We start from the raw sequence: 12411 nt of genomic DNA, 5'->3' as shown, positions 1-12411 counted from the left end.
TTTAAACTCTTTTCTGGAGTTAAAACTGAACACTTGTGGGAGTTAAAATGCTAATCCCATGTGGGGTAAAATACAACTCTCACCTGGAGTTAATTTTAATGTGAACTCTTTCATGGTGTTAACAGTTAACACTTAAAAATGTGTTTTATTTAACACTTTTCGGAGTTAATAATTAAAAATACAAATAATATTTTAGGTGAAAATTACTACAGAAAACATTCATTACCACAGATTTTTATTTTAAATTCATGTTTGACATTTTGAATGACAAACTGTTTAAACATGTTACAGCCAACCAACCAAACTTATTGTAATTAGTGCGGCCCCAATTTCATATTCAAAACAAACTGTTTTAACAACAGCTAAACAATTGACAAGCAGTTGGATATTTAAAAAATCATGTCAGTACCACATCTCTGTAGTGCAGAAAGTGCAAACATTGTATAAAAGTATGGCTGACAAGATAACAAAGAACTTTTCTGTAATACAGTAATGTATTAACATGAGGTAGACTTTTAACCTGTAATTTGTACATAAACATGTACATAAAAACTATGGTGAATTCCATATATTAAGTCAGCAATGTCACAACATACAACATACAATCACACCCATAGCACATTTGAGCATCAAAATATTTGAAATGTCTTAATCTATCCATTTCTAGAACCAGTATCTTTCTTGGGATGTTTTCACTTAAAATACAAAACAACAATTAATGACAATATTAAGACATTAATTAAGCTGGGCTTTGAAAAAAGGCCAACAAGAACAAAGTATGGAAGTTATAAGATTAAATTTTTTGCGTGGGTGCTGTCCATGACCGGCTTAATCATTTGAGATCCAGCATCGCTTTGAGGACTGCATAGAGTGCTTGAGAGGGACAACGTATCTGTAAGCCTTGGGCAGGAAGACCCTTCACCATCTAGCTGCAGTAGTGTAAAATCTGAGGACCACAAATAACAACATTAGGTTACAGGGCACATACAATCATAAATTAAGAAACACAAAACTGCCATATACAGTAGGGTGCCAAGGAAGATCAAGAACTAGTACATTGTAATTTCAAAAGTTTACTTAAATCACAACTTGCCCCATTAGATGAGAGCCATTTTGTATTTCATAATAAACATTTACTATAAGCCTGCCTACCACAAGGTGTGAGTGTCACACATTCCATCAGGTTGGAGTAGTCTGCAAACTCTGTTGGGTGTGAGCCATCAGCTATGTTCTTGGATGATTCTGCAAGTGGGACGACTGAAATGCACATGATAAAGGAGAGTTAAAATACATTTTTTGATTGCTCAGGGTGTCATCTGCATTTTTTGACAAACAGTAATACAAATCTTTAAAAGCTTTCCTGCAAAAAATAAACAAACTAGGAAATGTTCAATCCCCTTACCATTATCAGTAGAGATGACAAAACACATTACTTCTGCAAGTTCTTGAAAGACATGCTTATCTGCGACTTTTAGGACTTTATCTTCTGGTATGATAAACTTCTGCATCACTGAAGCACAACATTCATTTATTAAATTATTATTTCCCCTTTAATGACATCAGACAACACATAGGTACATCACCTACCTGCATTGATCAAATCTGAGAAGCTGACCTCTTCCAGTTTCACATATTTCTTTGTCCTTCCATATTGTACCTTCAACAACATCTTGACCACTGGAGGTAAAAATAATAATTTTACCAGTAATAAATGCAACATGTGGACTGTCATTCTAACAAAAGTCTTTGTGGTAGCTGTTATTCAATCTATAACATGTTTAGCATAATATTCAGTGGTCATAGTCATGTCTTTACAATGAAAATGATTGACAGACAGCTTTTAAGCTTATAATAAAAGAGTTAAGTTACCGTCAAACTATCTAACACGTTCACTGACATCCAGAAAGAGTTCACACAGTGACAGATAACATCACAACACGTGACAGTAAAGAACAGTTTCAAACAACACTAACGTTACTGCTTGTTAGCTAGGGAAAAGTTAGGTTTAGCAACTAAGACGACTGTGTTTCGTTATAACAGCCTCTCACGTGAGACAGACAGTAGAATGTTAGCATAAACATCTAATAAAATATCACTTTGGTAATACTTGACGGTATCTACATAGGAGTGACATCTAGATGTGCAAGCTGTCCGACTGTTCTCAAGCAAAGCCTTACCGTGTCGTAATTCCCTCTCGCATCCGTTAGCTGCTACGGTCCAGCCGTGCTGGGTCAACTAGGTGATAAGGAAACAACAACGTTACTGTTCAGTATACGTTGACACGACAAGAAACAGCTTAAATTCACAAAGAAATAACAGTAATGACGAGTATGATGTTAATTCCATGCGCGAATTTTTGGGGCTGTCTAAAGCTGTCTAAGGCTAACTTAAAAAAAAAAAAAAGTTCGGGGCTAACTTCAGCACCTAGCTTGCTAGCGAGTTTGGCCTCGCAAAAAAAAAAAAAAAATCAGTCTTCGACAAAACATAAAAATGTGCCGTTATATACTAAGAGAAGTCTAATATAACGTTAGTTTGAGGAGTAAAATGGCACTTTTACCTGCCTCACGAGTCCAACAGGTTTGGGGCAAACTACAGTAGCTAGCTGCTAGCAAATTTGGCCATTACAGTCTGACAAAATATACAAATGTCCCATTATTATACGTCCTATTATCGTCTTAAAGTCCTGCACAGCCTAATATAACATTAGAAGTAAACGTATAGTAAAGTAAGTATAGTAACATTAGAAGTAAAATCACACTTTTACCTGGCTCAAGAGTCATGGTGAAGTCCAAGTGAAAACTGCTCAGCTGAGCAAGCTGAGACAAAGCTGTTAACTAAGGTTTAGTGTTGAATCAGGCTCCTCAACACCCAATAAATGAACACCTAAATATTACACCACCAAAGAGTACCCTGAACACAAGCTGTAGTTAAATGTTGAGAATAAACTCCCAAAATCTAACACTTTAACACTTTTTTGTTTAACTCCAGATTTTTTAACTCCAGAAATTTGCTGTGTATAAATATGTGCAGTGTGTTAGCAGTTACTTTAATAAGAGCAGAATAAATGTGCCTATGTGATATGAACAATATATAAAAACGTACAGATATGTGTAATGTAGTAGCAGTAACAATATAATAGTAGTAAGAACTAGATGTACCGCAGAGCGGTACAAAATATGACCGCCGCCCAGTCCAGCACATTTTTTCCACAAAAAGAAATCACGCTGAAAGGCCTATATGATTCTAACTGTCTCACTAAATTGCATTATCCACACTCAATTCTCACTGGTATCTGCTAGACAACAAGTCCCAAAACATGATTAGTTCATAGATTTCACATGTAAAATTCATTTTATACAACCCCACCTCCATCTTGCCTGTTCATAATTCTGAGAAATTCTTGATTGTTTGTGTTATGTTTATGTTATGTGTGTGGGTGTGTGTGTGTGTGAGTGTGTGTGTGTGTGTGTGTGTGTGTGTGTGTGCGTGCTTGTGTGTGTGCCTACGTATGGCTGTGCATGGAAGCGTACATATGTCTACTGTGTGAGTATATGTCATACGTATGATTACTGTGAATGTGTGTGTGTGCGTGTGTATCTGTTTGTGCACATGTGTGCACATGAAATGGGTTAACATGACCCCTGGAGGCAAATATACGGAAAAAAAATGGTCATCCTAGGCCCTACAGTTCTCAAAATATTCACAGAGAACTGTGTCTGGCCTACCCTCCTTTCGGGGGGTCCAGTCCAGCGGGGGGGCTACAGATCAAAACGAAAAATGACGGTTCCATGCTATCCATGATCTTTGGTCTTTCAGTGTCCCGGGAATCCTTGTTGGTGTACGTCACTAAATGTACACATAAATTATTTTATTGTAAGGCCCCCCATGAACGAAAGTACACAAAACTTGGCATGCATTCGGAGGGTGTCATAATGATCCTACACTTTCAATTTCGTGCAGTTTTGACCATGTCAGCCAGAGATATTGTGATGAAAACACCAACATTTTTGCTTTTTAATTTTTAACTAGGTGGCGCTATACATGAAATAAGTGGTAATGGGATGGGTTGACATGGCCCCTTGAGATCAACATACAAAAAAAAGGTGGACCTCCTAGGCCCTACGGTTCTCGAGATATTCACAGAAAACTGTCTCCGGCCACCTACAGGCCAGTTGGTGTATAGTAACATAAATTAATTTATTGTGTGGCCCCCCATGAACGGAATTCCACGAAACTTGGCGTGCATTCAGAGGGTGTCATAATGATCCTACACTTCCAATTTCGTGCAGTTTTGACTATGTTAGGTCACAGATACCTGCGATTACAACACCTCATTTTTACTTTTTTGTGTTTAACTAGGTGGCGCTATACATGAAATGAGTGGTTATGGAATGGGTTGACATGGCCACTTGAGATCAACTTACAAAAAAAAAATGGTCCTCCTAAACCTTACGGTTCTCGAGATATTCACAGAAAACTGTGTCTGCCCTACCCTCCTTTCGGGGGGTGCAGTCCAGCGGGGGGGCTACAGATCAAAACGAAAAAAGATGGTTCCATGCTATCCATATGGGCTTACATGCCCACCAAGTTTCGCTGCGCGGCGGTCATAATAATATAGATATATGCACTGTATTAACAGAATATATTAAGAGAAAAACAGAATAAATATGGATATTCAGTATGAACCATATAAACAGATATGTACAGTATGTACAGCTATGTGCAGTGTGGTATAAGTATATTATAGTGCAGATACAGTGGTAACACTTTATTTTAATGTGTCGCTGTTACAGTGTACCTACCTAATTAGGTACAGTGGTACAACCTGTGTAACAACATGTACTATCAGGTACTATCATTGTACTTGCATTATGTATTTGTGGGTACCTACATATAGTTGTTACATTGTAATACTGAGTGCTTTTACAAAACTTTGCCAATTTGCCTAAATTTTCATCAGAGGCAAAGAGCTGACCTGAGACCTGCTGGATGGGGTAAATCTGGTCATGATAGATTTGATATACAAAGCATTCTTAGCTCCAGTCAAGGCCTCATTGTCTTCAGTGTACATGTAACAGCTGTGCTGCTACAACCTTGTTACTCTTTGATACAGTGGAATAAACCTATTAAGTGTACCAGTTAATTACTTACATGTACATATGACATGTATGTTATGTCTTCGATGTCTTGGAACAGGTCTACTAATTCACTACATAGTACATATATCAACTGTGTTGGTACACACGTATTGCTCTTTGATACAGTGGCATAAACCCATTAAAATGAAGTGTACCAGTTAAGTACTTACAATTACATATTACATGTATGTTGTGTCATTGGTGTCTTGGAACATGTCTGCCATTACCCTACATACTGTAGTACATGTATCAACTGTGTTGGTACACATTTATTACTCTTTTGATACAGTGGAATAAACCCATTAAAATAAAGTGTACCAGTTAAGTACTTACATCTACATATATACATCCTGTCAATGATGTTATGCATCCTGTAATTGATGTGTTGAAACGTGTCTGCTGTTACACCACACAGTACATGTGAATTAGTAGACCTGTTCCAAGACAAGACCTGTTGCAGTTTATTCCACTGTATCAAAGAGTAACAAGGTTGTAGCAGCACAGCTGTTACATGTACACTGAAGACAATGAGGCCTTGACTGGAGCTAAGCATGCTTTGTATATCAAATTTATCATGACCCGATTTACCCCATCCAGCAGGTCTCAGGTCAGCTCTTTGCCTCTGATGAAAATTTAGGCAAATTGGCAAAGTTTTGTAAAAGCACTCAGTATTACAACGTAACAACTATATGTAGGTACCCACAAATACATTATGCAAGTACAATGATAGTACCTGATAATACATGTTGTTACACAGGTTGTACCACTGTACCTAATTAGGTAAGTACACTGTAACAGTGACACATTAAAATAAAGTGTTACCAAATAGAACATATGGGTGAGATAGGGTAGTGCAAATTGTCCAGCGGGGGGGATGTCCGCCTCCTTGTTGTCCCTGTCAAGGTTGCCAAGTCGTTGAGTTAGTTAGGATTAATTGTCTATGGTATTTGTACTATGCACAAACAAAAACATTGTCTCAAATTACGCAAATTGTTAAGGTATGTAAATTCTGCTAATGTTAATCGTACACATTTATTATTTCTAATAGACTAAAATATATCTTACAGCTCTAATGATATGAGTGGAATAAACTACTATAAAAAGCTGTATGTCTATATGGCTGCTAAAAAGTTGCAAAGTCAGGTAATTATCCAAGTGCACCATCATATTGCAGACACAGCTTCAGCAGTCCAGATGGGAGTGGCCAATGCAAAACCAAATCAGCTCTTATATTTCTGTGTGAAGGAAGTTAAATAAACAGATTTCTGAGACACAGTGTACTGTATTATTCAGCCATGTGTCCAGCACAGCTTCTTTTAGTGGCTCTTTGTCTAACAGGTAGGTTTTCCCTTACTCTTGTCTGAGGACTTTTCCATATGTTTGTGTTGTGCTCACCTGCTATCTATCTTTTATAGGTGCAGTTGGTCAGACACTGACTGAATCAGAGCCAGTAGTCATTAGACCTGGAGGATCTCACAAACTGACCTGCACCACGTCTGGGTTCACATTTAGCAGCTATCGCATGAGCTGGATCAGACAAGCTCCAGGGAAAGGCCTGGAGTGGATTGCTTATATTGACACAGCCAGTTACCCAATCTACTACTCCCAGTCAGTCCAGGGGAGATTCACCATCTCGAGGGAAGATTCCAGAAGCCAGGTGTACTTACAGATGAGCAGCCTGAAGAGTGAAGACACTGCTGTGTATTACTGTGCTCGGAGGGCACAGTGGAGGAATGCAGAAGCCAGGCTGTACAAAAACACTTCCCCATTTAGCACATGAGCCTTAGTCATGCGATATGAGAGTATGATAAAAATGCTTGATTATATTCTAGCATTTATGTCAGCTTTCAATACACATGGTTTTACACCCAGACTAAATATTTGCATTTAGCAATTGTAATTGTTTAAATTTTGGCACCACAGACCTGAGTGGAAAGGAATAAAACACAATATGGCAAATATAAAAATGTACATAATGCTCTAGAAATTGGATTAGAACTATGATATGTTGGAGCCCCATATCTTTCGAGCTCCTGAGGAGACATTATGTGGCAAATAGAAGTCCACTGTGTGAATACAGTAGTGGGGAGCACACAGTCATTTTGTGTATGATTACTTAACGCAACGTGATGTATTTGTATACAATCATGGAACATTACCCAGTCAGTAGATATAGCTATTTGGAGACAGTCTTTGCCTATCAGATAAGTATGCACCGTCTACAGGGGGAAGGCCTCAAGCCATGAGAAATGTTTACAACGTTAAGGTAAAATATAAATATCTCATGACTCTAGGGGAAGCTCTTGAGTCACCAAAAATACACAAAACTACATCGGATGCCTTTAAGCCAGTGTTTCTCAAAGTGTGGTCTGGTGGTCCGCAAGCTAGCCCAAGTGGTCCGCGAACAGACGTGGTAAAATATAATGTAGATGAGTTGTTTGCAATATTGAAACAACTTGTATGCAAATCCAAACATTTCTGCATCACTGCCTATGTAAGCCATGCCAGTTTAAATCATATGAATTCTCTGACACAATAAGCAATGTGCAAATACAATCAAAGTGGTTCAGTGAGTAGGCCTATTGTGTAATTTACTATTGAAGTAGGTCTACTACTTTTTTTTTAACTAGGTGGTCTGTGAGGCTTTTTTTATTGATTAAGTGGTCCTTGGTCTGAAAAAGTTTGAGAAACACTGCTTTAAGCAAAGCATCACACTCCCATAACACATTGCTCATGTTTGTCCCATTTTGCCCCTTTGAATATTCTTTGATCACTAGCTATAGTTTAAGATCTGCCACTGGTTTAAAAATGTTGACACTCCATATTATGTGAAATACTGTATTATTTCATTGCATCAGGTTCAGAATTATTGCCGTATCCAAATGTCCACATCATACAAGGCAATTAATTGCATGTCACAATACAAGTACATGTTGATTAGTGGCTGTGAAGTCACTGTAAACCAGATGTACGGTAGCTACTGTAACAGTGCATATTTAACACATAATATTTGCACCCTTTCAACACTAGAAGTCCAATCTTTATACCCGTGACCAGCATAAATGCAAAGATGCCACTGAACCGCTTCCTATTTAAACTGCAACAGTCAGTTATTCATCTATTTCAGTACAGAGTTTGAGAGGCAGGTTTTACTCAGACCCTCCCTGTTCCACTCCAGTAGCAGCTATGTTGTCTGTAGTTCTGCTGCTGCTACTGTTGACATCTTCAGCTTGTGAGTTCACATACTGTATATCTAAATAATAATTATGTTCCACTGTTCAGTGTAGTTGTGACATAGAGTAGTGTCAAATTCAATGTGTGATCTTCTATTTTTCAGGTGTCAGAGGTCAGGTTGTGCTCACACAGTCTCAGCAGCCAGTGATGGGGACTCCAGGAGGAACTCTTAAACTGACTTGTGCCTGCAGTGGATTTAATCTGGGGGGCACTACTATGCACTGGATCCGCCAAGCTCCAGGGAAAGGACTGGAATGGCTCATGTACTACTATTCTGACAGTAGCAAGAGCACAGCCCAGACGGTCCAAGGCAGATTTACTGCATCCAAAGACAGCTCTAATTTCTACCTGCATATGAACCAGCTGAAGACTGAGGACACTGCAGTCTATTACTGTGCCAGACAGTCACAGTGGTTAAACCAGTACAACCAGCTGTACAAAAACCCTTTATGGCAGAGAGACAGCAGCACTTCTGCTTCAGGCACCTGCTAAGTCTCTCAAGTGTCACAAAACAGGCAGTCTCAGTAGACGTAGATAGATATATAGATAGGTAGATAGATAGATTCAGCCCCTATACTAATACAGCACACACACACACACACACACACACACACACATTACTGTATATATAATGCACAAGACACCGCCAGAGGTAGGAACAGAGGGATAGTGCAGACTTGATCTGTTAGTTAATAAATAGAATCAAATGTAGCACAATTATAACACCAAAAAGTGAGATTATTCTTACAATATTCTTCTTCTCTATCTGCTCAGGACAAAGTCATATTAAAGTGCTATTGCAGTATGTAAAAAGTCTTTATCTGTCTTATTTACAGCGAAGTTTGGTTAGCCTCCAACTAAAAACACTTTGTTGTTTGACCAGTAAATTGTGCAGGGGATGTGTGATATTGTCCATAATATTTAACAGTTTCTGCAGCATCCTTCTCTCCACCACCAAAGCGCTCCAGAGCAGTGCCCAGCAGTGTCACCAGTGTCACTGGCTCTGATGCTAGGGATGCCACATCAAATAAAAAATAAAGTATGTTTTAAATATTCCACAAGAAACCTCAAAGTGTTCCCAATTAATTAGAGTAAGTAAAGTTCACGTTAGATATGCTGCATGGATCATCATTACATGTAACACGGTGTTGGTGCATTTTGCCATCGTAAACATTCTCCAAGAAGAGTGAAAAACAGTTGCAGTAAAGCTACATTTTGGTACCCCTTTCTAGTGCCCTAGTGCGTGATGCATGTGGTGGGAGCGGCGGTACTGTGTAGCCTATATATAGGCTAATGTTGAAACATTTCCTATTGTCTCTATTTGCCCTGATACACTCTTTGACACTCCCACTCGTGTTGGACTCCTTTCCCTGTTGTTGTCCCTTTCTACATTACAGAGCAACTAGACAGGCATGTGTAACTACTAAGTGGAGTCTGGGGTCATAGCTGGGGTTGCGCAACAGTTGCTTGGTAATAAGGTAAACCATATTTCTGCTGTCATTCAACATAAAGCATGCCTTTTTTTGTAGGCTACACAGGATTTGGTGTCTAATAAACACAACCAAGAAGAAAACCGAATAGCCGTTTAATTTGAAACTAGCAGAAATTATAATCATAAGTTCATTTTCACCAAAAGCCGGGACAATTCGTGTTGCTGTCCCTTTCTACATTATAGAGCAATTACACAAGCGTGTGTAACTACAAAGTGGGGTCTGGGGTCATAGCTAGGGTGACCATTTCCATAACACCAAAAAAGCAGGACATTATGCGGCATATCAATAAATTACTATGGTGTACATAGGACTCTGGTATACTCTCATTTACAATACAATTTCGTTTGGTTTAACTATTACGGATGGGCCATCTCTAGGCTTTTACCCCGAAATCGCACTGTTCTTATACTCTAGAAGCCACTGTTCTCACCCAGTTTGGCCCACCATCAAATGCTTGACCTCTTTGAAAAAGCTGAGATAGAGTAGTTTCAGTAGAGACCATCAGAATAACTGTGTGATGTACTGACACAGGGCTACAGAGGCTAGAATATAGTTTTTTCTTCCTACCGATTGCAAGCATCTCTGAACTGACCACAATTCAGCCCTTGTCACTGGAATGGACTTAGAAACACAAAGCTGAGCCCTAGCACCAGGTCTTGTGAAGCTTTGTGCCAAAGTAGATCAATATAGAATGAAAAATTACTAAATTAGTCTCTGCATTTATCCCAATCTCTGAATTAGTGAAACACACTGAGCACACAGTGAACACACAGAGAGGTGAAGCACACACTAATCCTGACGCAGTGAGATGCCTTGCTACAGCGGCGCTCGTGGAGCAGTGAGGGGTTAGGTGCCTTGGTTAAAGGGCACTTCGGCCGTTCCTACTGGTCGGGGTTCGAACCGGCAACTCTCCAGTTACAAGTCCGAAGCGCTAACCAGTAGGCTAACTTTCTGTCAATGAAGCAGGAATACATATGACGTACTGTAGCAGCACATAGAGCCTTGTTTACGTTTTTAACCAATGATATCTGCTCAGATATTTATCTGACACCGCTCTTAGTCAATCATTTGTTAGACTAGATATGTTACTGCATTGGACGTTGTGCTGCATCCCAGCAAAGATTCTAGAACTCCGCTCTTCAAGCCTGTCTCAAAAAGTAGGACAAATAAGCATCCTGCTTGATGTTGCGCAGGACGCAGGACAGGGCATTGAAAATCAGGACTGTCCTTCCTAAAGCAGGACGTCTGGCCATCCTAGTCTGTGGCAGCAAACAGATGGCAGCAAAGAAAATTGCAGTTGAACACACCACTTGAGGTACAAAGTAGCATTAACAAAGATAGTCCATCTCTGGCTGGTTTGCATGCTAACCCGTTCAGACTGGGCAGAGTGCTGAATATGTTTGTTGAATACATTTGTGAAAATGACAATAATCAAATAATAAACATCACACATATCAGCACTGCTTTTTACAACAACAAAAAACTAACAATTTCCTGCCCCTGCTTTTGGCTCTGTCAAGCCAACCTCGGAACGCAGGAGGGATTATGCAAAACGCATCTTTGTCTGTTCTGATATAACATTCTCCACCCATTCTACTGACATATACTGACATTACAGCACCACAGACATAAAAATGATTTGGGTAATCTTGATAGCGGCCAGTTTGAGTGGTAAGCAATAGCATGGATACAATATTTATTTTCAGACTGTCTGTATGTTGGGAAATATGTTTGATGTGTCTAATCAATCAGGTTTGTTTTGTTCAGTTGTCTCTGGTCAGTCTCTGACCTCCTCTGGTCCAGTGGTGAAGAGACCTGGAGACTCGGTCACTCTGTCCTGCACTGTGTCTGGATTTTCTATGAGCAGCTACTACATGCACTGGATCCGTCAGAAACCAGGAAAGAGGCTGGAGTGGATCGGTCGCATTGATAGAGGCACTGGCACAATATTTGCCCAGTCTCTCCAGGGCCAGTTCTCCATCACCAAAAACTCAGACAAACTGAACCTACAAGTGAACAGCCTGAAAGCTGAGGACGCAGCTGTGTATTACTGTGCTCGAGACCCACAGTCACACATGAGACTGCAGAGCTGCACAAAAACAACTGACTGAGTCTGACTGACTGAAACATTCGCACCTGACTTTGAACAGTTGAACAAACTCTATGTTGTTTCTTTTTCCATCAACAGAGGGCAGTCTAATCTCATCTACTTCTGTCCATTAGACATTAATTCACCACACATTTTAGGACATCTATCAAAACATTACCCATAACTAGATGTACCGCAGACCGGTACAAAATATGACCGCCACCCAGTCCAGCACATTTTTTCCACAAAAATAAGTCACGCTGAAAGGCATATATGATTCTAACTGTCTCACTGAATTGAATTATGCACACTTAATTCTCACTGGTATCTGCTAGACAACAAGTACCAAAACATGATTAGTTCATACATTTCACATGTAAAATACATTTTATACAACCCCACCCCCATCTTGCCTGTTCATAATTCTGAGAAATTCTTTAATTGTGTGCATGTGTGC

The 12411-nt window shown here is 39.4% G+C and overlaps 2 gene segments (V, D, J or C); both read left to right on the top strand.

The window, feature by feature from the left end:
- The first annotated feature begins 4297 nt into the window (after positions 1 to 4297).
- On the top strand, positions 4298 to 7191 carry LOC143102889 (Ig heavy chain V region 914-like). The segment is given in 4 exon segments: positions 4298 to 4342; positions 6313 to 6326; positions 6415 to 6476; positions 6554 to 7191. Coding segments are annotated over 4 exon segments (486 nt in total).
- A 4265-nt stretch (positions 7192 to 11456) lies between these two features.
- Positions 11457 to 11976, top strand: LOC143102888 (Ig heavy chain V region 6.96-like). The segment is given in 2 exon segments: positions 11457 to 11536; positions 11633 to 11976. Coding segments are annotated over 2 exon segments (381 nt in total).
- The last annotated feature ends 435 nt before the right edge of the window (positions 11977 to 12411 follow it).

This window comes from Alosa pseudoharengus, unplaced genomic scaffold (genome assembly GCF_046254945.1).
Source record: "Alosa pseudoharengus isolate Yale_2024_CS ecotype anadromous, Long Island Sound unplaced genomic scaffold, YU_APseudo_1.1 YU_APseudo_1.1_scf_4, whole genome shotgun sequence".
Lineage (NCBI taxonomy): Eukaryota > Metazoa > Chordata > Actinopteri > Clupeiformes > Clupeidae > Alosa > Alosa pseudoharengus.
This window is presented reverse-complemented; position numbering and strand designations above follow the sequence as displayed.